The 26189-nt window shown below is 45.4% G+C and overlaps 1 protein-coding gene across 50 annotated transcripts in view; it reads left to right on the forward strand.

Moving 5' to 3' along the window:
• The window catches only part of RIMS2 (regulating synaptic membrane exocytosis 2), a 618543-nt gene that overhangs the window by 581566 nt on the left and 10788 nt on the right, over nt 1–26189 (forward strand). Inside the window, exon 1 of one of the 50 annotated variants that reach the window (XM_077271055.1) lies at nt 20253–20700. The exons of the other annotated variants lie outside the window; for them this stretch is intronic. Coding sequence (XP_077127170.1) covers nt 20556–20700 — 145 coding nt within the window. The 5' untranslated portion in view covers nt 20253–20555. Of the gene's footprint in view, nt 1–20252; nt 20701–26189 lie in introns of those variants that run through there. 50 annotated transcript variants of the gene reach the window in all.

Consider the following 26189-nt stretch of genomic DNA (forward strand, 5'->3'; position numbering starts at 1 on the left):
TCTCACAAACCCTGCCCCCAGTAACTGTATTTTTATATGTCTGGTTGATCTTATAGACCTAGATGTGCATGTAAAGAGGGGGGATGCACCAATGTCGTAAAGGTCAGGTCCTCTCATCAGCTTAACCTCTCTTTACAGTATGAGTGCACAAGGGATTGGTGATTAGGACAAGGCTCCAGTCGGTGGCTTTTTCACAAGGAAGGGGCAACTGAGGTTAGGTCTGAAGGGTCATTGTTACTCCCCTTTTTCAATTTAACGGACAAGAACCGTTCCCTTCAGCCCATAGATCCAACCTGGAATCCTAGCCCCAGATTGACGGCATACACTTAGGAACTGGAAGGTTAATAATAATAATAATAATAATTTTATTTATATAGCGCCAACATATTCCGCAGCGCTTTACAACTTATAGAGGGGACTTATACAGACAACAGACATTACAGCATAACAGAAATCACAGTTCAAAACAGATACCAGTAGGAATGAGGGCCCTGCTCGCAAGCTTACAATCTATGAGGAAAAGGGGAGACACAAGAGGTGGATGGTAACAATTGCTTTAGTTATTTGGACCAGCCATAGTGTAAGGCTCGGGTGTTCATGTAAAGCTGCATGAACCAGTTAACTGCCTAAGTATGTAACAGTACAGACACAGAGGCTATTAACTGCATAAAGTGTATGAGAACATGATGGAGGAACCTGATTATGTGTTTTGTTTTTTATTAATAGGCCACACAGGGATAATTAGGTTAATGCGTTGAGGCGGTAGGCCAATCTGAACAAATGCGTTTTTAGGGCACGCTTAAAACTGTGGGGATTGGGGATTAATCGTATTAACCTAGGTAGTGCATTCCAAAGAATCGGCGCCGCACGTGTAAAGTCTTGGAGACGGGAGTGGGAGGTTCTGATTATTGAGGATGCTAACCTGAGGTCATTAGCAGAGCGGAGGGCACGGGTAGGTTGGTAGACTGAGACCAGAGAGGAGATGTAGGGTGGTGCTGAGCCATGGAGTGCTTTGTGGATGAGGGTAGTAGTTTTGTACTGGATTCTGGATTGGATGGGTAGCCAGTGTAATGACTGGCACAAGGTAGAGGCATCGGTGTAACGGTTGGCGAGGAATATGATCCTGGCAGCAGCATTCAGGACAGATTGGAGCGGGGAGAGTCTGGTAAAAGGTAGGCCAATTAGTAGAGAGTTACAATAGTCCAGACGAGAATGAATAAGTGAGACAGTAAGAGTTTTTGCAGAGTCGAAAGTAAGAAAAGGGCGAATTCTGGAAATGTTTTTGAGATGCAGATAAGAAGAGCGAGCCAGTGATCGGATGTGGGGGGTGAATGAAAGCTCGGAATCAAGGATGACTCCAAGGCAGCGGGCATGTTGCTTTGGAGTAATGGTGGAACCGCACACAGAGATGGCAATGTCGGGCAAAGGTAGGTTTGTAGAGGGAGAGAACACGAGGAGTTCAGTTTTTGACAGGTTCAGTTTCAGATAGAGGGAGGACATGATGTTAGAGACAGCGGTAAGACAATCACTGGTGTTTTCTAAAAAGGTCGGCGTGATAACAGGAGAAGAGGTATATAATTGGGTGTCGTCAGCATAGAGATGGTACTGGAAACCAAATCTACTGATTGTTTGTCCAATAGGGGCAGTATACAAAGAGAAGAGGAGGGGGCCTAGGACTGATCCTTGAGGAACCCCAACAGTAAGGGGAAGGTGAGAGGAGGAGGAACCAGCAAAACAAACAGTGAAGGATCGGCCAGAGAGATAGGAGGAGAACCAAGAGAGAACGGTGTCCTTGAGGCCGATGGAGCGGAGCATAGTGAGGAGGAGCTGATGATCCACAGTGTCGAATGCTTTATCTGGGGGAGGTTAAGGTTGAATTCCCACAATGAGTTTTTGACACTGTGTATTTTTGCAGCGCAAAAAAAAATATAGCATCTTACAGTTCCAGCAAAGTGGATGGGATTTATAGAAATCTCATGTCCTCTGTGCTCTCTGTTTACTCAGCATAAAATGACCTGCGGTGCGGGTTTCAAATCCAAAACTTGTCGATTTCTCTTGCGGGTACGCTGGGTTTTATGTGTAGATTTTCTCCATAGACTTGCATTAGATGTAAAAAAAAACCACTGTGGAAATGCACTAAAAACGCATGTAACCTGCACATGACTATATTAAACCCCTTCACATGTCCGTTTTTTATGTCCGCATGTGGTCCGTTACTGCTAATACTGATTTTGTACTTCTTTGGCCACTGTTGTGCATTTCGTATATTATCAACTGCGTTGGGGGTGAAATCATAAACTTCCCCCCCTATCTGATGCTTTGTGTTTGTTCGTCTAAGTGGCACTTACATGTTTCTGATATTATAGGATATGATTAGAGTAATTAGAGATATAATATGATGTTATAGTGTTTGGCAAATATATTGATTTTCTCTTTTCAATAATATCACTCACAAGTGATGGTGAAATATTAGAAGGGAAGAAATGTCAAGAGTTGACTCGTTACACCAGTGTCTCCTATTACAGGACTGCACTGATAAGAGTGAGCTCTTCTTTATCTCCAACCATTCTGTCACACGTTAGTAAAGGTAGATGGCATGATGAGGGGTCGGAGGTTCCACACCTTGAGAGGAGCCGAATGTTATATGCCAGGTTGAGAAGCTGGATGTTCTACATCAGAGGCGAGGGGCCAGATGTTATACACCGGGAGCGAGGGGGCAGATGTTATGCACTGGGGCGAGGGGCCGGATATTATACACCAGGGGCGGGGGGACGGATTTTATACACTGTGGGCAATGGGACTGAATGGAGACCCTGAATTAAGTGATTAAGACATGACTTCCAATACTTTCGTCCATAAAGTGCATGCAGTTGTGAACCTAACCTAAAATTTTAAAATGCGCGCGTGTCCAGCCTCCCGGCTTGTGATTGGTTGACCGCGGCGCAACCAATCACAAGCCGTGACGTCACGGGAGGCTGGACACGCGCCCATTTTAAAATGCGCGCGTGTCTAGCCTCCCGTGACGTCACGGCTTGTGATTGGTTGCGTCTCCCATGTGACTGCGACGCAACCAATCACAAAGCCGGGACGTAATTTTAAAATCCTTAAGGACCTGAAATTACGTCACGGCTTGCTGTGATTGGTTGCGTCGCCCATGTGACTGCGACGCAACCAATCACAACACCGGAACGTAATTTTAAAATCCTGAAGGACCTGAAATTACGTCACGGCTTGCTGTGATTGGTTGCGTCCCGGCCACATGGGCGGCACGCAACCAATCACAAGCCTGGACTTCTTGTAAAGGAAAGAAAAGCGCGAATTTTAAATAAAGAACGCTGCCGCTTCCCTCGGTAAGGTGCAGGCTGCGTCGGAGAGGTGAGTATAGCAATATTTTTTATTTTAATTCTTTCTTTTACACATTAATATGGTTCCCAGGGCCTGAAGGAGAGTTTCCTCTCCTTCAGACCCTGGGAACCATCAGGAATACCGTCCGATACATGAGTCCCATTGACTTGTATTGGTATCGGTATCGGATTGGATCCGATACTTTGCCGGTATCGGCCGATACTTTCCGATACCGATACTTTCAAGTATCGGACGGTATCGCTCAACACTACTGATGAGGTTAAAAATTTACTTTTTGGCCACAATGACCAAAGGTATGTATGAAGAAAAGAGGACACATAATTTCAGAAAAAGAACATCTCGCCAACCATTAAGCATGGATCAATCATGCTTTGGGGCTATGTTGCAGCCAATGGCACGGGGAACATTTCACAGGTTTAGGGAAGAATGGATTCAATGAAATTTCAACAAATCCTTGATGCAAAAATAACAACATCTGTAAAAAAAAAAAAAAAAGCTGCAGGTAAAAAGAGGATGGCTTCTACAAATGGATAATGATCCTAAACACACGTCAAAATCCACAATAGACAACCTCAAAGGGCGCAAGCTGAAGGTTTTACAATGGCCCTCACAGTCCCCTGATCTGAACATCATTGAAAATCTGTGGCAAGACCTCAAAATAGCAGAGGATCCAAGACGATACAAGAATCTCATAGAACTATAGATTCATGGCAGGAGAAGTTAAGGGCGCAGAATGAATTATACAGAATTTGGGCTACTGAAATGTGAGCATCCGAGACATTTATGGACATCAGTATAACTGAATAGCCACGTGGCTACAACATGCATAAAAACCGATTCTCACATTGATTCATAGCATGGCGGCTAAATACACATGAACAGCACACTTCAAGCGCGTCTTGAAATATTGTCCCCCTCTGTTAGGTGGCGTGGAAATTCATTTTAATTGGAGTGATACATGATCATGGGCAGATGTCCCCACACCCTTCTGTATTAATAAGCGGATGCTTGGCAGTATGGGAGAGAGGATCTGCGTTTCGGTTGCCGATAAAATTGTGTCAATGTCCCATTTTTCAGTCCTGGTAAGTGTCCGTGGACATGTCAGATTGCATAATTTACATTTGGACTATTGTTCCTGTAAATAAACGAATATCATGTGCCGGGTGACCCCCTTCTATGCTCAATTATTAGGAGAAATTAGTTTGGCAAGCAAAACCAGCATTTAGATACTGATACTTACAGTCGTGCTCTCATTTATTCTGATTAACATGGAATTTAGCTGCTTTTTAAAGGCAACATGCCAAAACATTGTTATATGTGGAAGTAGTGGTATGGCCGTAGAGGTGCTTCTCCCCCAATAAAAATGACACCTTTTTTGTAACTATCCAATGTGCCAGTCATGAGAAACTGGTGTAAAAGTCATATGCAAATCAGGCTGGAAGTGCACTGTGGGTGTGTCACTGTACTTGGACATTACTCCACCCCCAATGCATTGCCAGCCTGATTTGCATATTTCTTCTACACCAGATTTCTCTTTACTGGCACATCGTATCTCTAGAAAAAAAGGCATATTTTTTATTGGGAGACAGCCCTACCACTACGTCAGTATTTACTTTTTTTTTTTTTTTTTTTTTTTTTTTTTTACACTTTTTGTACTTAGTCAGCTGTTAATATCAGCCCCATAGATAAACTATTCACTCCTCCTTAAAGGGGTTGGGCAGTGAGAAGACAAACCCTGAGGAAGGAGATAGATGTCCATTGTGGGACGGCCTCTTTGCAGGATGTTCATCAGGGGTGGGTAATCTGTCTAGATTCATGGGCAACATACAGTGTCTACAAACATACTTAGGAAAATACACACAGAAACTGAGATCCATCGTAATTTGAAGTCAGCAGCATGCTAATATAGGTGGCGGATTTTCGATGCATTGGATGAAATACTCTTCAAATCTACGACAAGATCTGCAAGTAACGCTTGCAATGAAAGCCATAAAAACCTACTGCAAAAACCACCCTGGGTAAAGTTGCCATGAAATTCTGGTGTAGTTCCGTCCACACTGCATTGGGCACACTGAAATTAAAAGATTGCGTAATTCATGGACATGTTGGATCCTCTAGAGAGCGAGACGTCCTTCTATATGTTGTCTCATCCAGCTAATATAAGGGGTTTAAGATGCAGTTACAAAAAAACATAAAAATCCGAACTGTTCTTCACTCTCTACCCAGGTCCGGTGCTGAGTCTCCACCGCTGCTCCTGTGACAGCGCTGCAGCCAGTCACTGATTCTGCTGTGCTCGTGCTGTCATCTCATGTACAACCGATTGGCTGCAGCGTTGTCAACTTAACCTCAGAGCTGAAAACAATAACAGACGCCGGGAGCAGTGACGAAGACCCATCGTTGGACCCCGGGAGAGGTGTGTGTAATACATCGTTTTTTTACAAAACTGGACAAACACTTTAGAAGGAATCCTGAATGAGAAATTCCATTTTATTTTGTGGCTCTTCTAGATGTGTCTAGTATTGAAGCGCAGGTCCAATGAAGTGAATAGGAATGAGGTGTAATACCGTACACAACCAGGTGTGGCGCTGTTTTGGCCTAAAAGTGCCATTTAAAAAAAAAATCAATATTGTATAAACCCATATAGAAATGCTTCTGTTGGGTGGGAGTTAGGAAGAAGGTGCCCATCCAGGCATCGGCCACCATCACCCACCTATCCAATAACCTAATAGAAGGATGGTCCTAGTTATGCAGATAATGTACCTACCCCTCCGGTAAGTGACAGCCATGACCATAAGGCTCATTTTCATGGTACGGACTCTCTAGAGCAGCTGTGTACAGTATGTACGCCGTGTGTGCTGCCACATGGTGACACTTTTTGTAGGGTTGAGTACCCCCTTATTCTGCCATAATATAAAGCATGCCATATGTTTCTCCCCGGAGGATCAAGGAGATACAACACGAATCTATAGCAAGGGATGGGCACCATATTATACATCCGTACGGCACACATCTGTAATAGGTCCCGTAACATAGGGGATCAGCTGCTACTAGTCATTTATACGGTATTACAGCACACTTTCTCTCCGCAGCCGTCCCGAGCATCGTTTCTGTCCATTGTGAGATGTTTTCCCCGTACGACATTGCAGTAACTTTCAGAATTATTGGAGTCAGTCAGTTTTGTAGCTGCCAAGATCATTTCCCTTGTAAAGATATAGAGCCCTGATTATGCCAAGCCGGTGTTTCATTATTACACCGCAATGGTCCTCTCCACTTCGAGGAGCGAGCGCACAGCAGCAGCTTCTTTATGTCTTCTCTAGGAAAGCTTTTATTTAGCTCTCGATTATACGATGCACATAAAGATTTATCTGGGAGCATCACTCGGTCTTTCTTTATATGCTGCGATGCACAGTAAGTACCGCAATGATGTCCGATAAACAGTACGGGGGACGTGTCTGCATGATGTACCGCACCGGCCTGTGTATTGTGCTGCGCTCTCCATTCATTCATTGTGGGGAGATAGAATCTAATGAATTGTCCTGTCTCACGTGCAAAAACATTTACAAGATTAGAAAAAAAATGGGCTTTTATTTCCTACAATAGATCTACCTTTCCGATCTCCTTCTAAATTGATTTGCTCCTAACTTCATATACGATGCCTGTCTACACACATTGCACACACAATGTTCCCCAGCATCGCGCCCCTGCGCAGGCGTACTTTGCAGCAGTGCACATGCGCCAGGGCTCTTTGTCCTTTCCCGAAGCCTGCGCACTGCCCTCAACAGGACAGAGAAGTGTGCCTGAGCAGGAGCGCTGTGCCGAGGAGACTGTGTGGATGATGCAGCGACGCATCATCCATACGAAGCAAGCAGGAGGGAGGGAGAAGAAGGGAGGCGCTGGACTATGAACATTGACACCCCTCAGGCCGGGCCGCCCCCAGGTGAGTATAATAAAAGCTCATTTTCGTCTCTTTCAGGTCGGTTGGGGGCTGATATATAGCCTTATAGAATTTTGTATATCGGCCCTGAAAGGTGGTGGCCTTACCTCATATCAGCCCAACTTGGTGACAGGTTCGCTTTAACTTATTTTAAGAAATGATGGCTTATTTTTTGCATTGTTATACATCTTTTTTTTGTAAGGCCTAATTCAGACGACTGTCCTATCTATGATTTTTACGCATAGAACATGTCTCAATTATAATCTGTGGGGCTATTCACATGTCCATGTTTTTTTGCAGACCTCGTGTTCCACAAAAAAAATCGGGTAGACATGTCCACTTTTGAACCAAGTGATAGATCAAAATTACCCTTTCAAGTCTATGAGCCTGTGAAAATCACAGACCGCACACGGATGGCATCAGTGTACAGTCCGTGTGCTGTCCGAGATTAACATTGCACAGGACAGGAGAAGCTTTTTAATTTATGTATTTTTTTCTTATACGAGAAAATAACTGATGAAACTCTGATGGTAGAAACCGACACAGATGAAAATCAGATCAAAAGCACTGATGACACTTGGACCATTTTTTTTGTATACGAGATAAATTACTAATGACTAAATGAGGCCTAATTGTGATTTACTCTATAATAGCATGTGATTAATAGTTTTTTAACTCCTTTTTATTGAAGATCTACGTCTGCACTCTCTGTAAAGTGAACACGCTTGAACACTAACTGCTCATTCTTGCAATGGTGTATGACATGAAATTGTCTTCTACAACCTCACCTTTGTAGCAGAGTTTGTCTGTTACTCACCCAGTTTTATGCTTGACTTATAGACTGTGTTTCAACCTACATATGAAAATGATGATCATTATCACCTGTTTGGTATAGTTGGTTTCTCATACACCTGACTGTAATCGTACCAAAGTGTGCCTAGAAGAATTGGTGCTGTTTTGAATACGAAGGGTGGTCACACCAAATATTGATTTGATTCCGATTTTTCATTTGTTCATTCACTTTGCATTAACTGATAAAAATAAATTATTAACACTTCAGTTTTTAAAGCATTTATACTTTGCAGCATTTTTTCTACACCTGCCTAAAACTTTTGCACAGTACAGTATGTATATAGGAATGTTACATCTTTATAGCTTTTAAAAAGACACCAGTCCATCAAGCTCTACCTTTCTCCACAAGTTTCTCCAGATTCTCTTTTGCTAGATTATTTATATTGCACAATGTCATTTGTTGTAAGAAAAGCTCCAGCCCTGACATAGTGTCGGCCATCACTACCTCTTGTGCTCGGCATTCCACAGTCTGACTTCTCTAACTGTAAAGAACCCTTTCCTATTTAGCTGTTGGAATCGCCTTTCTTCCTCCTGTAATGAGTGCCCCCTGGGCCTGGGAGGAATAAGTCATGTGCCAGTCCTCTGTACTGGCCATACATATATCGATACGTATAAACAGCTTTTTTTTCCAAGCTAAACAAGCCCAACTTTTCCAACCTCTCATCATATGAGAGGCCTCCATGCCTTGTAATAATCTAGTTGCCGCCTTTGAACTTACTCTAACTTCTGAATATCCTTTTTAAAATATGGAGCCCAAAACTGGATCCCATATTCCAGATGTGGCCTCACCAGTGATTTATAGAGGGGTAACATTACATGGGGATCACAGGATGGTATCTCTCTCTTTTTATACATCCTAAAATCATGTTTGCTTTTGCGGCTGCTGCCTGACATTGAGTACTTACGCTCAGCTTACTTGTAACCAGAATACCCAAGTCCTTCTCCTGTTCTGTAGTCCTGAGTATACTCCCATTTATTGTATATGCAGCAATAGGATTACTCCGTCTCAGGTGCATTACTCTTCATTTTAAAGCCCATCTGCCAAGTGTTTGCCCATGCAGACATCTTATCCAGATAGTTTTGTAATATTACACTGTCTGGTTCAGATTTTATTATTCTCAATCGTTTTTTGTGTCATCAGCAAAAACTGACACTTTACTCTCAATCCCATCCACAAAGTCATTAAAAAAGAGATTAAAAAGAATTGGTCCTAACACAGATCATTGTGGTCCTCATTACTCCCAGTACTGATCCTTGTGGTCCTCACTGCACTTGGTACAGATCCTTGTGGTCCCCACTGCTCTTGGTACAGATCCTTGTGGTCCTCACTGCTCTTGGTACAGATCCTTGTGGTCCCCACTGCTCTTGGTACAGATCCTTGTGGTCCTCACTGCTCCCAGTACTGATTCTTGTGGTCCTCACTGCTCCCGGTACTGATCCTTGTGGTGCCCACAGCTCCCAGTACTGAGCCTGGTCGGACCCCACTGCTCCCAGTACTGATCCTGGTCAGACCCCACTCCTCCCAAAACATCCTAGTGGTCTCCACTGCTCCCAGTACTGATCCTTGTAGTCCTCACATCTCCCAGTTCTGATCCTTGTGGTCCCCAATGCTCCCAGTACTGATCCCTGTGGTCCCCAATGCTCCCAGTGCTGATACTTGTAGTCCTCACTGCTCCCGGTACTGATCCTTGTGGTGCCCACAGTTCCCAGTACTGATCCTGGTCGGACCCCACTGCTTCCAGTACTGACCTGGTGGTTCCCACACCTCCCAAAACATCCTAGTGATCCTAGTGGTCTCCACTGCTCCCGTTACTGATCCTTGTGGTCCTCACTGCTCTTGGTACAGATCCTTGTGGTCCCCACTGCTCTTGGTACAGATCCTTGTGGTCCTCACTGCTCCCAGTACTGATTCTTGTGGTCCTCACTGCTCCCGGTACTGATCCTTGTGGTGCCCACAGCTCCCAGTACTGATCCTGGTCGGACCCCACTGCTCCCAGTACTGATCCTGGTCGGACCCCACTCCTCCCAAAACATCCTAGTGGTCTCCACTGCTCCCAGTACTGATCCTTGTAGTCCTCACATCTCCCAGTTCTGATCCTTGTGGTCCCCAATGCTCCCAGTACTGATCCCTGTGGTCCCCAATGCTCCCAGTGCTGATACTTGTAGTCCTCACTGCTCCCGGTACTGATCCTTGTGGTACCCACAGCTCCCAGTACTGATCCTGGTCGAACCCCACTGCTTCCAGTCCTGACCTGGTGGTTCCCACTCCTCCCAAAACATCCTAGTGGTCTCCACTGCTCCCAGTAATGATCCTTGTAGTCCTCACTACTCCCATTACTGATCCTTGTGGTCCCCTGTAGAGATGGGCAAACCTGAACAGTAAAGTTTGGGAACACCTACTGTTTGGGCACGGACCCCAAACATTGATTTCACCAGGAAGTTTGTGTTACTGCTCGGGTTCAGCACAACGAACATCAGGTGTTTCTCGCGCTATCTGCATGACAGCACGAGAAACACCGGTGGCTCTGATTGGCGGTAAGATCATTACCACCGGTCAGAGCGCTGAGGTTCCCATGCTGTCATCTGAGCCAGCAACTGTGACCGGAGTTAAAAAGTTTACCTACGGTCACAGGCGTCGACGGATGGGAATACTACTATCATCAGACTATGCCTGCTGGCGTTACTAACAGTGAGAGTAGGCGTCGGATGATGGGAGTATTCATCGGCCTGCTCCTGCGCTATAAATAATTTTTCCCTCGGTATTTTTTGTAACCAGCCAGGCAAAACTGACAGCTGTGGGCTGCAACCCTCAGCTGTCAGCTTTAGCAAGGCTAGTTATCAAAAATGAGGGGTCCCAATGCCGTTTTTTTTAAGGTTAAAATAAATAATTCAAAAAACGGTGTGTTGTCCACCCATTTTTGACAACCATCCAAGCTAAAGTGGACAGCTAGGGACTGGTATTCTCAGGCTGGTAAGTGGCCATGGATATTGGGCCCCTGGCCTAAAAATAGCAACAAGCAGCTGCCCCAGAAAAGGCGTCAATTCTATCACTTTGCCCGACTCTTCCCACTTGCCCTGTTGCGGTGGCAAGTGGGGTAATATTTGTGGGGTTGATGTCACCTTTGACATCAAGTTCTAGTGACGTCAAGCACATGGCTTAGTAATGGAGAGTAGTCTATAAAACGCTTATCCATCATAGGCAGTGTTTGCCGTGCTGTCATGCACATGACAGCTTGGCAAACACTGGATTTTCGGGCCTCCATGGTCCAAGTTCCGGGTACTGTTCTGGTTCCCGAACCTAACTTTTTTTAATCAACATATCAAATGCTTTTGCAAAGTCCAGATGTTGCAAACCTGAACTTGTCATTGGTAATGCATAGCTAGGATAGTTTGAATCCTACCGCAGCCCCATGGAGGTATAGCTATGTATAACTTATTTCATTATCCAGGATTACATCTCTAAAATAGCATACATTATTATTATTCCAAGTTCAGACATCTTACCAATACAGTACAAAAATCTGTTACTCAAAGTATTCTCAATTACAGCTAAACATGAATCACCCTGCTCATTGCATCTTCCCAGATGTCATACTAATGAGTTGTTTTCTAAAAATACCCCACCAAAAATGTCAGGACAGAAAGTGAAATGAAGAACGTTTATCAATTGACAGCCATGATACTGCCAGTAATAGATTCAGGATATGACGGTATAGCGTATGATATATACTATATATATTGTATATGAAAGCTTACATGACAGCACACGACAGGGGTCTTCTTAAATTGTTACATTTTTTAATTAGTTAGACAATATTAAAATAAGCAAGTTTGAATTTGTTTTGCTTTTCTATCTGTTGTCATTCTCCTGCGATGAGAGCTTTTATCTTACATAGTGTACAACTGGTTTCCGTTGATCTCGGCCACTAGTGACGGCCCAGACCCTGGACAACAATGCGCAATAGCTACATTTTAGAAGAGGAGTTAGCTCTTAGCATACCAGACCATTGATTTCTATACAGCAGTTGGCAGCTCTCCTCCATCCACCTCCCTCCCAGCTCCTGACCGTGCTGCTGTTATAAATCTAGTAAAATCATCAGCCCTGTAGCTTTCAGGTCTATTAGTTATGGCTTGGGGCTCTCACAGTTTGTAGCCGTGAGTTTGTTCAAATTCTGTTATCTCTATGTGTAAATACAGTGATAGCAGTTTAGACTCCAGAACGAACACTGATAGCTGAATGTGTTACAGCAGAAGTTATGCTGAGCTTTATCGTTGTACTAATACTACAGCAGTGGTAGTCACTAATACTCTCCATCAATAACCCTTTCTACCCTGCTATACCCTAATTAAAGATGTATTCTGTAAATATATGGATGGATGGGGGGGGAATAGCTGAGAATCTGCTGTATAATAAACAAGATTGTAGCAGACCATTTTTGGCAATATTCCTTGTTGAGAGCGACTGTATAGCAATTTGCTAAACATAGGGAAAGCAGAAAGCCATCATCCTTTTGGGGTATATTTTTTTTAACGACTAGTGGGGTCCCAGCAGCTGCAACTCACTGTTCAGTCATCCTAGAGCTATGCCACCAATGTCTGTATCCAGAATGCCGAATTTAGGCTAGGTCCACATCTGTACATCAGCAGACGTATGCATCGGACGTATGTCAACAACGTATGCAAGCATGTGCCGATGCCATCTGTCGACTTACATTTTTCTGAATTTCGACATGTACGTCCATCTACAACAATACAGGTCCTTCTCAAAAAATTAGCATATAGTGTTAAATTTCATTATTTACCATAATGTAATGATTACAATTAAACTTTCATATATTATAGATTCATTATCCACCAACTGAAATTTGTCAGGTCTTTTATTGTTTTAATACTGATGATTTTGGCCTACAACTCCTGATAACCCAAAAAACCTGTCTCAATAAATTAGCATATTTCAACCGTCCAATCAAATAAAAGTGTTTTTTAATAACAAACAAAAAAACCATCAAATAATAATGTTCAGTTATGTACTCAATACTTGGTCGGGAATCCTTTGGCAGAAATGACTGCTTCAATGCGGCGTGGCATGGAGGCAATCAGCCTGTGACACTGCTGAGATGTTATGGAGGCCCAGGATGCTTCAATAGCGGCCTTAAGCTCATCCAGAGTGTTGGGTCTTGCGTCTCTCAACTTTCTCTTCACAATATCCCACAGATTCTCTATGGGGTTCAGGTCAGGAGAGTTGGCAGGCCAATTGAGCACAGTAATACCATGGTCAGTAAACCATTTACCAGTGGTTTTGGCACTGTGAGCAGGTGCCAGGAAGCATGAAGTGCTCCAAAATCTCCTGATAGCTAGCTGCATTGACCCTGCCCTTGATGAAACACAGTGGACCAACACCAGCTGCTGACATGGCACCCCACACCATCACTGACTGGGTACTTGACACTGGACTTCAGGCATTTTGGCATTTCCTTCTCCCCAGTCTTCCTCTAGACTCTGGCACCTTGATTTCCGAATGACATGCAAAATTTGCTTTCATCAGAAAAAAGTACTTGGGACCACTTAGCAACAGTCCAGTGCTGCTTCTCTGTAGCCCAGGTCAGGCGCTTCTGCCGCTGTTTATGGTTCAAAAGTGGCTTTACCTGGGGAATGCGGCACCTGTAGCCCATTTCCTGCACACGCCTGTGCACGGTGGCTCTGGATGTTTCCACACCAGACTCAGTCCACTGCTTCCTCAGGTTCCCCAAGGTCTGGAATCGGTCCTTCTCCACAATCTTCCTCAGGGTCCGGTCACCTCTTCTCGTTGTACAGCGTTTTCTGCCACATTGTTTCCTTCCAACAGACTTACCATTGAGGTGCCTTGATACAGCACTCTGGGAACAGCCTATTTGTTGAGAAATTTCTTTCTGGGTCTTACCCTCTTGCTTGAGGGTGTCAATGATGGCCTTCTTGACATCTGTCAGGTCGCTAGTCTTACCCATGATGGGGGTTTTGAGTAATGAACCAGGCAGGGAGTTTTTAAAAGCCTCAGGTATCTTTTGCATGTGTTTAGAGTTAATTAGTTGATTCAGAAGATTAGGGTAATAGGTCGTTTAGAGAACCTTTTCTACATATGCTAATTTATTGAGACAGGTTTTTTGGGTTATCAGGAGTTGTAGGCCAAAATCATCAGTATTAAAACAATAAAAGACCTGACAAATTTCAGTTGGTGGATAATGAATCTATAATATATGAAAGTTTAATTGTAATCATTACATTATGGTAAATAATGAAATTTAACACTATATGCTAATTTTTTGAGAAGGACCTGTATACGGTACTCAATACTGTTTATTCCTTTTAATGTATCCATTACATTATTTTCTCAAGTAGCTTTTTTAGTAGTACCGACATAAAAACATTATTGAGACTTACAGCTGTAGATTTCAATGTCTCCCAATGATGATTCTCGATAAGAAAAATTGTTTTTCTTACATTATTTTTGTGAACAAAAAAATTTCAATTTTTTTTTTGTACGTCCCCCCTCCCCAAAATAACAAAATAGCAGTATGATGTAAATCTATCAAAACGTAGACAGAACACCTTTTTTTTTACTACATGTTGCCCATTTTAGTCTATGGATATGCTATGGGTTTTTATTTGCAATTCAGGTATATATCCAGGGGAAAACACTGTATAAATGTGAACCCTTTGCTGTTTATAGACTTCTCATATCATGTTGCTGTGACAAAAGGGCACCGACCAGCGCCAAAGCCAAATGTAGTCAATCATTAGCCAGGATGCAAATAAAGTGCTAGGTTTCGGACACGTGGGATGTCAGCGGACGATTCTCAGGGTCTGTGTAAAGTGATAGGACCAAGCCATCGCCCACAGTAGCATGACAGCCATGTACAAGGACCTGAAAAAGGGCATGAAAAGGTTAAATGCCATTCAGAATCTGAGCTATAATAATATTGAGGACTATAATGAACAGCCAGCTTCTTTAGTAATGACCTTTTGTGGCTTACCCTCCTTGTGGAGTGTGTCAATGACTGACTTCTGGACATCTGTCAGTCAGCAGTCTTCCCCATGATTGTGGAGCCTACTGAAACAGACTAAGGGACCTTTTTAGATGCTTAGGAAGCCCTTGCAGGTGTTTTTTGTTAATTATTCTAATTTACTGAGATGATAACTGTTGGGCTTTCATTGGGTGTAAGCCATAATCATCAACATTAACAGAAATAAACACGTGAAATAGATCACTCTGTTTGTAATGACTATATAATACATGAGTCTCACTTTTTGTATTGAAGAACTGAAATAAATTAACTTTTTGAGGATATTCACATTTTGTGAGAAGCACCTGTATTTTCCTAATATAGTTGTTTTTGTTTTTTTTAAACTCCACTTCTTGATCCTCCCAAAGCCGATCCAGTCCTGGGTCCTTACTTCTGTGCTTTCAGTCATGTGTCAGCACAGGACATTGTTTCTTGTGTTGATATGTGACTGTAGCTAAGGCTTCTTTCACACTAGCGTCGGGCCGAGGTCCCCGACGCTAGCGCTGTCTCCGCCGCACAACGGGGGCAGCGGATGCATTTTTCCAGCGCATCCGCTGCCCCATTGTGAGGTGCGGGGAAGTGCGGGGAGGTGGGGGCGGAGTTCCGGCCGCGCATGCTCGGTCGGAAAAAGCGGACCGTCGGGAGCAAAAAACGTTACATGTAACGTTTTTTGCTCCCGACGATCCGCCACAGCACGGCGCAAGCGTCGCACGACGGTTGCGACGTGTGTCATTGCGTCGCAAATGCGTTGCTAATGTTGGTCAATGCAGAAAAAACGCATCCTGCAAGCACTTTTGCAGGATGCGTTTTTTCGGCAAAACGACGCATTTGCGACGTAATGCAGTTAACGCTAGTGTGAAAGTAGCCTAAGCCAGCCCCCTTGTCTGTCACATCTGATGCATGGTCAGAAAAGGAGGCTGGCTTAGTCATTAGTCATTGAAAGGAGCAGTGGGCCAGCACCATTCACGCTGTGTTGCAGTCAGAATGAATATAGGGGCATGGTCGAGGGTCTGAATTAATTTTGGGGTCATACCTGGAGTCTTTTGTAGAGGTCTGATTCATTTTAGGATCAGATGTAGGGGTCTGGCTTAAAGCTTGATTAATTTAGGGGTCTGAATAAAGTTATGGGTTTGTTTTGGGGTGTGAACTAATTTTGGGGTGTGATGTCTAAATGTATCTTGGCGTCTGTTCTGGGATCTGATTTTGAGGGGGTCTATAATTTAATATAGTGGCCCGGTACTTTGTAGTTACTTAATAATGAAAGTTTTATGAAATCAGTTAGTTGCTTGTGTAGTGTAATGTACAGACATGTCGGTTCCCCTCTGCAACCTTGGCTAATAGATTGGGGTCCTGAAGTATAGTCCCCTCTCTTTTAAGAAAATTAGGAAAAGTCTGTTAAAATGAATAGGACCTCCATGTAACGGGGTGTAATGGATGATGTGTGAGTACAATGCAGAGGCATCATTCATCTAGTCAGCGGCAGCTCATTACTGTGCTGAATTGGAGGCTGCACATTACCAGATGCTTTGTGTTAGGCTCCGGCATGTTCTCATTTTCCTAAAGGAAGTCATAAGAGCAGGCTCATTTTCTCCCTACTGTCACTGTTCTCGTATTCTAGGAACACATTACATCTAATTATCTCCATAGAGCTTCACGGTCTCACTAAATGGTGGGGAGAAAAAAAAAGGGGACATTTCCAGCCTTGTCCCCCTCCCCAAACTAAGGATACATAAACAGGTTCTTTAGGAATTTACATTGATATTTTCACTTCTTTTTTTTTAACTGTAAATTTTTATTGAAAAAAAAAAATTTAATTTAAAAATTGGACACAAGTCCAAAGGTAAAAAAGGTATGAAGCTAATATTATTATTACACCTACTATGTATTGGGATAGGATCTTGGAGATAGGGATACTCCTCTAATTTCCCAAAAAGTTGCAGAATGAATGTTCAATACATTTTTATTATATATAATATTCTGCTCATTTTTGGCTACAATAAAGATTTCTCTTGTTTATTTCGCTTGCATGTGATCCATACGTGATGGTTAAAAATGAAGTGTTTTTTGTTTTTTTTTAAATCGGGGCATAAGAAAATATAAGAGTTAGTCATTGGACTTGAAGCAATTTTCATGAACCCACATTTTCCATACGTTTAATTAGAAGTGCCACGAAATAATGTCCAAAATCCTGTCTGTTAAAATCAAGATTGAGTGGAGAACCCCTTTAAGAAATTGTTTTCTTGGCTATCTTTCTCTACTTATCAATATTTTCCCCATCCATATTGACACAGCCCTGCAGAACCTCTTGCAGCTGTGCAGGATGCTAGTAAATGTGCTGACAGCTGGCAGCTATACCTGGTAAAAGCCAGTGGAGCATGTGTGGTGTTTACTGTCCCTGGCTGTCAGCCTGTGGAGTGGAGGGAGCAAACATGAGCCTGAGTGCTGTTCACCTGCTGCTGCTTGTGCTGCCCCATCATCATCATCATCATCATCCTCCACACCATGACACAATGCACCAGTCCCTGTCTCCCCCCAGTGACAGTAGGGCCCCTGGTAACTGGAGAGGAGTCAGCCTCTGTCTATTCCAGGCACAGGGAGACATGAGACCAGAGTGAGGAGGGAGCAGGATGGCACATCACCAGCAGGGGGCAGTGAGGAGGGAGCAGGCTGGCACATCACCAGCAGGGGGCAGTGAGGAGGGAGCAGGATGGCACATCACCAGCAGGGGGCAGTGAGTAGGGAGCAGGATGGCACATCTCCAGCAGGGGGCGGTGAGGAGGGAGCAGGCTGGCACATCTCCAGCAGGGGGCGGTGAGGAGGGAGCAGGCTGGCACATCTCCAGCAGGGGGCGGTGAGGAGGGAGCAGGCTGGCACATCACCAGCAGGGGGCGGTGAGGAGGGAGCAGGCTGGCACATCTCCTGCAGGGGGCAGTGAGGAGGGAGCAGGCTGGCACATCTCCAGCAGGGGGCGGTGAGGAGGGAGCAGGCTGGCACATCTCCAGCAGGGGGCGGTGAGGAGGGAGCAGGCTGGCACATCTCCAGCAGGGGGCGGTGAGGAGGGAGCAGGCTGGCACATCACCAGCAGGGGGCGGTGAGGAGGGAGCAGGCTGGCACATCTCCTGCAGGGGGCAGTGAGGAGGGAGCAGGCTGGCACATCTCCTGCAGGGGGCGGTGAGGAGGGACCAGGATGGCACATCACCAGCAGGGGGCGGTGAGGAGGGAGCAGGCTGGCACATCTCCAGCAGGGGGCGGTGAGGAGGGAGCAGGATGGCACATCACCAGCAGGGGGCAGTGAGGAGGGAGCAGGATGGCACATCTCCAGCAGGGGGCGGTGAGGAGGGAGCAGGATGGCACATCACCAGCAGGGGGCAGTGAGGAGGGAGCAGGATGGCACATCTCCAGCAGGGGGCGGTGAGGAGGGAGCAGGCTGGCACATCACCAGCAGGGGGCGGTGAGGAGGGAGCAGGATGGCACATCACCAGCAGGGGGCAGTGAGGAGGGAGCAGGATGGCACATCACCAGCAGGGGGCGGTGAGGAGGGAGCAGGATGGCACATCTCCAGCAGGGGGCGGTGAGGAGGGAGCAGGATGGCACATCTCCAGCAGGGGGCAGTGAGGAGGGAGCAGGCTGGCACATCTCCTGCAGGGGGCGGTGAGGAGGGAGCAGGCTGGCACATCTCCTGCAGGGGGCGGTGAGGAGGGAGCAGGATGGCACATCTCCAGCAGGGGGCGGTGAGGAGGGAGCAGGCTGGCACATCTCCAGCAGGGGGCGGTGAGGAGGGAGCAGGCTGGCACATCACCAGCAGGGGGCGGTGAGGAGGGAGCAGGCTGGCACATCTCCTGCAGGGGGCGGTGAGGAGGGAGCAGGCTGGCACATCTCCAGCAGGGGGCGGTGAGGAGGGAGCAGGATGGCACATCACCAGCAGGGGGCGGTGAGGAGGGAGCAGGATGGCACATCACCAGCAGGGGGCGGTGAGGAGGGAGCAGGCTGGCACATCACCAGCAGGGGGCGGTGAGGAGGGAGCAGGCTGGCACATCACCAGCAGGGGGCGGTGAGGAGGGAGCAGGATGGCACATCACCAGCAGGGGGCGGTGAGGAGGGAGCAGGATGGCACATCACCAGCAGGGGGCGGTGAGGAGGGAGCAGGATGGCACATCACCAGCAGGGGGCGGTGAGGAGGGAGCAGGATGGCACATCTCCAGCAGGGGGCGGTGAGGAGGGAGCAGGATGGCACATCTCCAGCAGGGGGCGGTGAGGAGGGAGCAGGCTGGCACATCTCCTGCAGGGGGCGGTGAGGAAGGAGCAGGATGGCACATCTCCTGCAGGGGGCGGTGAGGAGGGAGCAGGATGGCACATCTCCAGCAGGGGGCGGTGAGGAGGGAGCAGGATGGCACATCTCCAGCAGGGGGCGGTGAGGAGGGAGCAGGCTGGCACATCTCCTGCAGGGGGCGGTGAGGAGGGAGCAGGATGGCACATCTCCAGCAGGGGGCGGTGAGGAGGGAGCAGGATGGCACATCTCCAGCAGGGGGCGGTGAGGAGGGAGCAGGATGGCACATCTCCTGCAGGGGGCGGTGAGGAGGGAGCAGGATGGCACATCTCCTGCAGGGGGCGGTGAGGAGGGAGCAGGATGGCACATCTCCAGCAGGGGGCGGTGAGGAGGGAGCAGGCTGGCACATCTCCTGCAGGGGGCGGTGAGGAAGGAGCAGGATGGCACATCACCAGCAGGGGGCGGTGAGGAGGGAGCAGGATGGCACATCACCAGCAGGGGGCGGCGAGGAGGGAGCAGGATGGCACATCTCCTGCAGGGGGCGGTGAGGAAGGAGCAGGATGGCACATCACCAGCAGGGGGCGGTGAGGAGGGAGCAGGATGGCACATCTCCAGCAGGGGGCGGTGAGGAGGGAGCAGGCTGGCACATCTCCTGCAGGGGGCGGTGAGGAAGGAGCAGGCTGGCACATCACCAGCAGGGGGCGGTGAGGAGGGAGCAGGATGGCACATCACCAGCAGGGGGCGGTGGTTGGCACATCTCCTGCGCTGTGCGCTCATTGGTGCCAGGAGGGAGGAGAAGAGACCGGAGCTGAGCGCTCAGTGTCAGACCTGCTGCTGCTGCTGCCGAGGATACAGGTGTGTCACAGGGAGGAGAGCCGTGCAGGATCCCGTGTGTGAGATCCCGTGTGTGGTACAGACCCGCAGGAGCCGCCTATACCCAGCCAGTGCCCTCTGTGGCTCTCCCGCCCGTGGATGCCCCGGACGCGGCGGACGCTGGACGGGTGGCGGCTGATCGGCTCCGGGTTTGCTTCTCATTGGACGTGCAGCTCATCCAGCCGCCAAGACGCCGCGGATATTGTACAGAGGACCGTCCAAGATGGTCAGAGAGCAGCGGCAGCGGGAGAGATCGGCTGCAGCGGGAGACCGCATCCAGCGCTCCCAGAGCCGCAGCAGTCTGTCCGCCTCCTTCGAGGCGCTGGCCGGATACTTCCCCTGTATGAACTCTCTGGAGGAGGATGAGGGTGAGCAGGACGGGCAGGGCGGTGGGCAGCGGCCGGACATGGGAGCAGTCAGTGACAGGTGGCGGCTGTGCTGAGCTGCCGGCACCGGGCGGTGAGGTGATGGCGGCTCTGCCTCAGCACTTGTAGCCATGCGGGGTCTTATCTCCATGTCAGGGGACAGGTTGTATCTTGTCTGCCACAGTCACCACAAGTCACTGATGGCGCAGGAGGAAGGAGCCCTGCAGGACCTGAGGAAAGCTGGGGAACAATGTGGGGACTCATTCACATCTAGTCTGGTGAAAACTAGCGCCTTATGCTGCACCAAGAGAATGGGGTCCGCAGCCTGTGGGGGGCTATAGTGATGGTCCTCAATCTGCTGCCCGGAAACTGCAAAACTGTGCAAATCTGGAACAAGGGACTGACTTGTATTAAGTGGTGATCATTCATTTTCAGGTGTTTAGCAATGTCTGTCTATTATCTATCTATAATTATCTATCAATTATCTATTTATCAATTATCTATCTATTGTCTATCTATTATCTATCATCTATCTGTATTTATCTAATTATCATCTATTATCTATCATTATCTATCTATTATCTATTCTTCTATCTGTCTATCTATCATCTATGTATTATCTATCATCTATGTATTATCTATCATCTATGTATTATCTATCATCTATGTATTATCTATCATCTATGTATTATCTATCATCTATGTATTATCTATCATCTATGTATTATCTATCATCTATGTATTATCTATCATCTATGTATTATCTATCATCTATGTATTATCTATCATCTATCTATCTATTAGATCTCTAATTCCATTTATCACCCATAGTAGGACACGTAGTGCTGGGACATTACTATTAGCACTGAGAATGTCATCACGCTGCATAGTTTTCTATTTCTCGGATGTTTCGCCCTTATGACCACAAATAACAGCAGTATATAGTGTGCACTGTCCCTACATGTCGTTGTCGCCCCATTATTGGATGTATTGAGGGCAGGGGCTGCCGGCAGTCTTCTTACAGACATGGCCGCCTCCTGACATCTCATCTTCCAGTGCGGTGTATTATGAGGAATTTGCGATTTTTGCTTTTACCACTACTTTGAGAAGAAATTGTTTGTGTCCTGTTGCTAGCGGCCATTGTGGAGGAGGGCAGGGAGTGTGGGGTGAGCGCTGCAGGCTGTCGCTGTGTGGTAGATCTCTCTGACAGTACAGCCTGGAGGCCATCAGACTCGGGGGCACACACTTCAGTGTTTGGGGCTCATAGTTACTGCTACACATACACAACTCTTACATTCTGTACAGCACGCTAATGCTATCACCTGCTCAACATCCGAACTGCGAGCAATAATTCTAAAATATCCCCAAATCCTTCTTTTACTGCTTCCAAAATCTTAATTCCGTTTCTGTATGTGCACCTTACACTGCATATGGTACCAAAGGATGAGGAGAGTACAACATGGCGCTCAGCCGCACTGGTTTATCATGCCCAGTTCTGAGGGCAATTTTTTCACTATTTTTTTGACTTTATATCAAAAACTTGGTAAGCTGCCGACCTGACTACAACATTTCTGCAATTTCACTGCCATCTTCAGCATTCTGCGCTGTGTAGGCATGGCCCATCAGTTGTTATATATATATATAATTTTTCAGCAATATAAAAGTATTATATTAATAATAATAATTAATATAAATATTATATTAAATATATTATTGTTGATATAATATTTTATATTTTGTATATTGCTGAAATATATATATATATATGTATATATACAGTATATATATTATTTTTCAGCAGTATAGTATATTAATAACAATAATGATTGTTAATACAATATAAATATTATATATAATGTTATTATTGATATAATATAATTATTGGTTTCATATTGATGAAAAAAAATTACCGGTGTATGTATATATATATATATATATATATATATATATATATATATATATATATATATACACACACTATATATATACACACAGTATATATATTATTTTTCAGCAATATAAAAATTTTAAATAAATTATATATATATATTTATATTAACAATAACACACTAGGAACTAATTACAAAAAGTGTATAATGTACTGTAGACACATATAACACATAATAATAAAATATAAGTAGCACATTCATCCTCCTGCGGAGATTTTTCGGGTAAATGTAATTTGGATCCATGACAATTCGATGTCCCTGGCGCTGTCCCATCCTCTTACACGGTTGTATTTCCCACAAGGATGACATATCTCGTGCTGGCCGTATCAGATAGCTATGGACATCATGTGGCCAGTGTGACGCATGTTTCTGGTCTCTTTGTGGCCATTATTGTGCACCCCCTTTATAATGGGGCCAGTGTACGGCTTCTGCTGCAGGGAAGTGACCATGGAAGATGGAAGGATGGCCCGCGGGACACGAGTGGCCTCTCCCAGTCACTTCTGTAAGATTTCTTTCATTAGTTAGAATAAAAGTATAGTTCAGCACCCTGAAATAATAGGACGTAAGACTTTTCACTTCTTGCAGGAATATGTCATGAATTTTTAGGCTCGCACAACCCTTTTGGGTAAGATTTCACCTTAAATAATGTACATTAATTGATATCCACATTCTGCAACCTATGGCTTCGATGAGAAGCTACAACCCCTATCATACCCTCAGACAGACTCGCCATCATTATTTCTTTCGGACAGTGGTCAGCAACCTGTGGCTGCCCTGACGGGCAGAGGAAGAATGGGGCCCCTGTGCATTAATAATATATGGGCCTTTAGCAGTCCAATAGCTCATCAAAGTGAACGATCCCACCTGCTTTGGGGGTGGTAGTAGCCCCCGAACCTTTTGAGCCCCTGTGCGGCTACACACGGTGCACAAATAGTATGCCTGCCCCTGTGTGAATGTTGAAAAACTACAACTCCCAGCATGCCCTGACAGCCCAAGGTCTTCTAGTTCTCACAGGCTGCAGACCACCAGTGGTGTAACCTGAAGTTCATGGACCCCAATGCAAAATTTCCAGTAGGGCCCCCAACTATCACAGGTCTGTAAGGCTGTGTGCACACGTTGCAGATTTTTCGCTATAAAAACGCATACATTATGCATCCCATCATTTAGAATGCATTCCGCAATTTTTGTGCACATGATGCGTTTTTTGTCCGCAAAAAAAACGCATCGCGGTAAAAAACGCAGCATGTTCATTAATTTTGAGGATTTTTTGTGGATTTCTCACTATATTATTGCATTGGGAACCTCCGGAAAAATCCGCAAAAAAAAACGCACCAAAAACGTGGTAAAAACGCATGCGGATTTCTTGCAGAAAATGTCCAGTTTTGCACAGGAAATTTCTGCAAGAAATCCTGAATGTGTGCACATAGCCTAATAGTATTGGTCTTTTCATATGGGCCTTTTGGGTCCCTCTATGCTCCGGGCCTGGGAGAGGCTATAGTCCCTGCACCCTATAATTACGCTCCTGCGGACCACCGAAAAAAAATTTCTTTCTTTTTGTTTTTTTGTTAGTATTAGTTTGCATCAAATTAATCAAAGTGGTGCACGCGGTTCTTGAATTCTGCACAAAATAAATCTTTAACCCCTTTTGCCTCTTTTTAGGTAAAAAAGTCACAGTTTCTGTTAAAATGTCTCGGACTAAAAGAGAAAACAAAGTAAAAAAATATAAAATCAATTCAGGAAAGGAAGGTAGTACATTTGCATCAATTTGTGAAAATTGATGAATTACCCAAAAAACATCTGGAAGCCCCAAGCCCACATTGCCGATCATAAAAAAAGAAAAAAAAAAGACACTTTATAATATAAACATTAAAAAAGGCACAAATTTAAAGAAAAATAAGATGCAAATGAAAAACAGGTGGAAAAAACGGACTCAAATACAATAATGATTCAGCCTGTTGGCCCCGATTTTATCACTGCTTTTGCTCCTTTTTTTGGATTTCTTTTTTTATTTTCATGATTCTATTTGCGCCTTTTATAAAGTCTATTTTATATGTGCTCCCATAATATTTAAAGGGATTGTGTAATTAGAAAAAAAAAATCCCTTTTTAAAATGCCCTCGCTTTCCTGGTAAAAATCAGGGGGTTTTTTGCTGCCGCTCTGGAGTGGTGGAGGCAGGGAGAATACAGGATCGTCTCGAAGCCATGAGCACCGTAGATGATCAGACGGAGGGGGTCGAGGAGAGGTCTATACTCTGGTGGATGGGTCCGCAAACATCCTCATCACTATCTTCACAGCAGAGGACAATCTGGGGACTTGTGTTTGCCAGGGAGGTTTTATTTTTTCATTTTTTTATGTGCACTTGATATAACGGGATAAAAGTAATTGCAGAGACTTCAGTCTGAAAGGTCATGGTGTCATTTCCTTACTACTGAGAATAATGTGATGTTACAGATACTCCGTCTTATCCGTCTTCTGTTCTTGAGCCCTTCCCCCCTTGTGCTTTTAGCATCATTGAAATAAATTGCAGCATTTTCTGAATTACATGGGGGGGGCACATATATATACAGTATATATGTTCTTGTTGTTCTGAAGCTATGTCTCTCACGGCCTTTTACGAGAGATTGGGGTGCCGCTCCGGAGCACGTGCCAGGTCTTGTTCCGTATTTTCTTCAGTCCATTCTAGTATATTGAAGTTCTCTATCGGCTCACAAAAAGTTTTCTATCGAGAGTCCATACATTGCTAACCTTGACTCTGCCATGGCCAATGGCCGCCATAGAGGCGCTTGATCATTTCTGCCCCAATGTTTCAGCCGAGACCCCCCATTGTCTCAGCACTACAACCCTGACTGATCATTATTGGGCCACCTTATTACTATAGCAATTCCTCCCCACTTTGAAGATCTCTGCTTGCCATCAGTGAATGAAAAATCACCAAGTTTTGCTCCCGTAGAGAGTAGATTTTCTTTAGTGTATCCAGTCTAATCTTCGGTGACCTAAATGGAAAAGCGGAAATGTCTTTCCCAGTCCTAATAGATGGCTACTAATCCGTGTACCCATCATGTAAAAGTCTGGAGATTATTAGGACCCAAAAGATCATATAAAAGACTATTATTATTATTACAGACCTGTATTAGTTGGGCGACCCTGTTGGGGATTCTCCATTGGGGACCTCAAGCTTCAAGTTACGACATTGGATATAACTCCATTGTTTTGAAACAGGCACAAACCAGAAAGCTCGGCGCTTTGAAGTTAGACAAACCCTTAAACAGGCTACATAAAACAGCATGCCGTGTATATAGTATAGAGTGCTCAATCAGGGCTTTGGAGTCAGTAAGCCAAACCTCCGGCTCCTCTTTTTCCATGACACCGATTCCACCAAAATGGGCTCCGACTCTGTGACTCCAACTCCACAGCCCTGCCAGGGCTGTGGAGTTGGTAAGCCAAATATCCGACTCCTCAATTTTCATGACACTGACTCCGACTCCACCACAATATGCTCCTACTCCACGACTCCGACTCCACAGCCCTGGTGATCTTGCACCC

Source organism: Ranitomeya variabilis, chromosome 6 (assembly GCF_051348905.1).
Source record: "Ranitomeya variabilis isolate aRanVar5 chromosome 6, aRanVar5.hap1, whole genome shotgun sequence".
Classification (NCBI taxonomy): Eukaryota; Metazoa; Chordata; class Amphibia; order Anura; family Dendrobatidae; genus Ranitomeya; species Ranitomeya variabilis.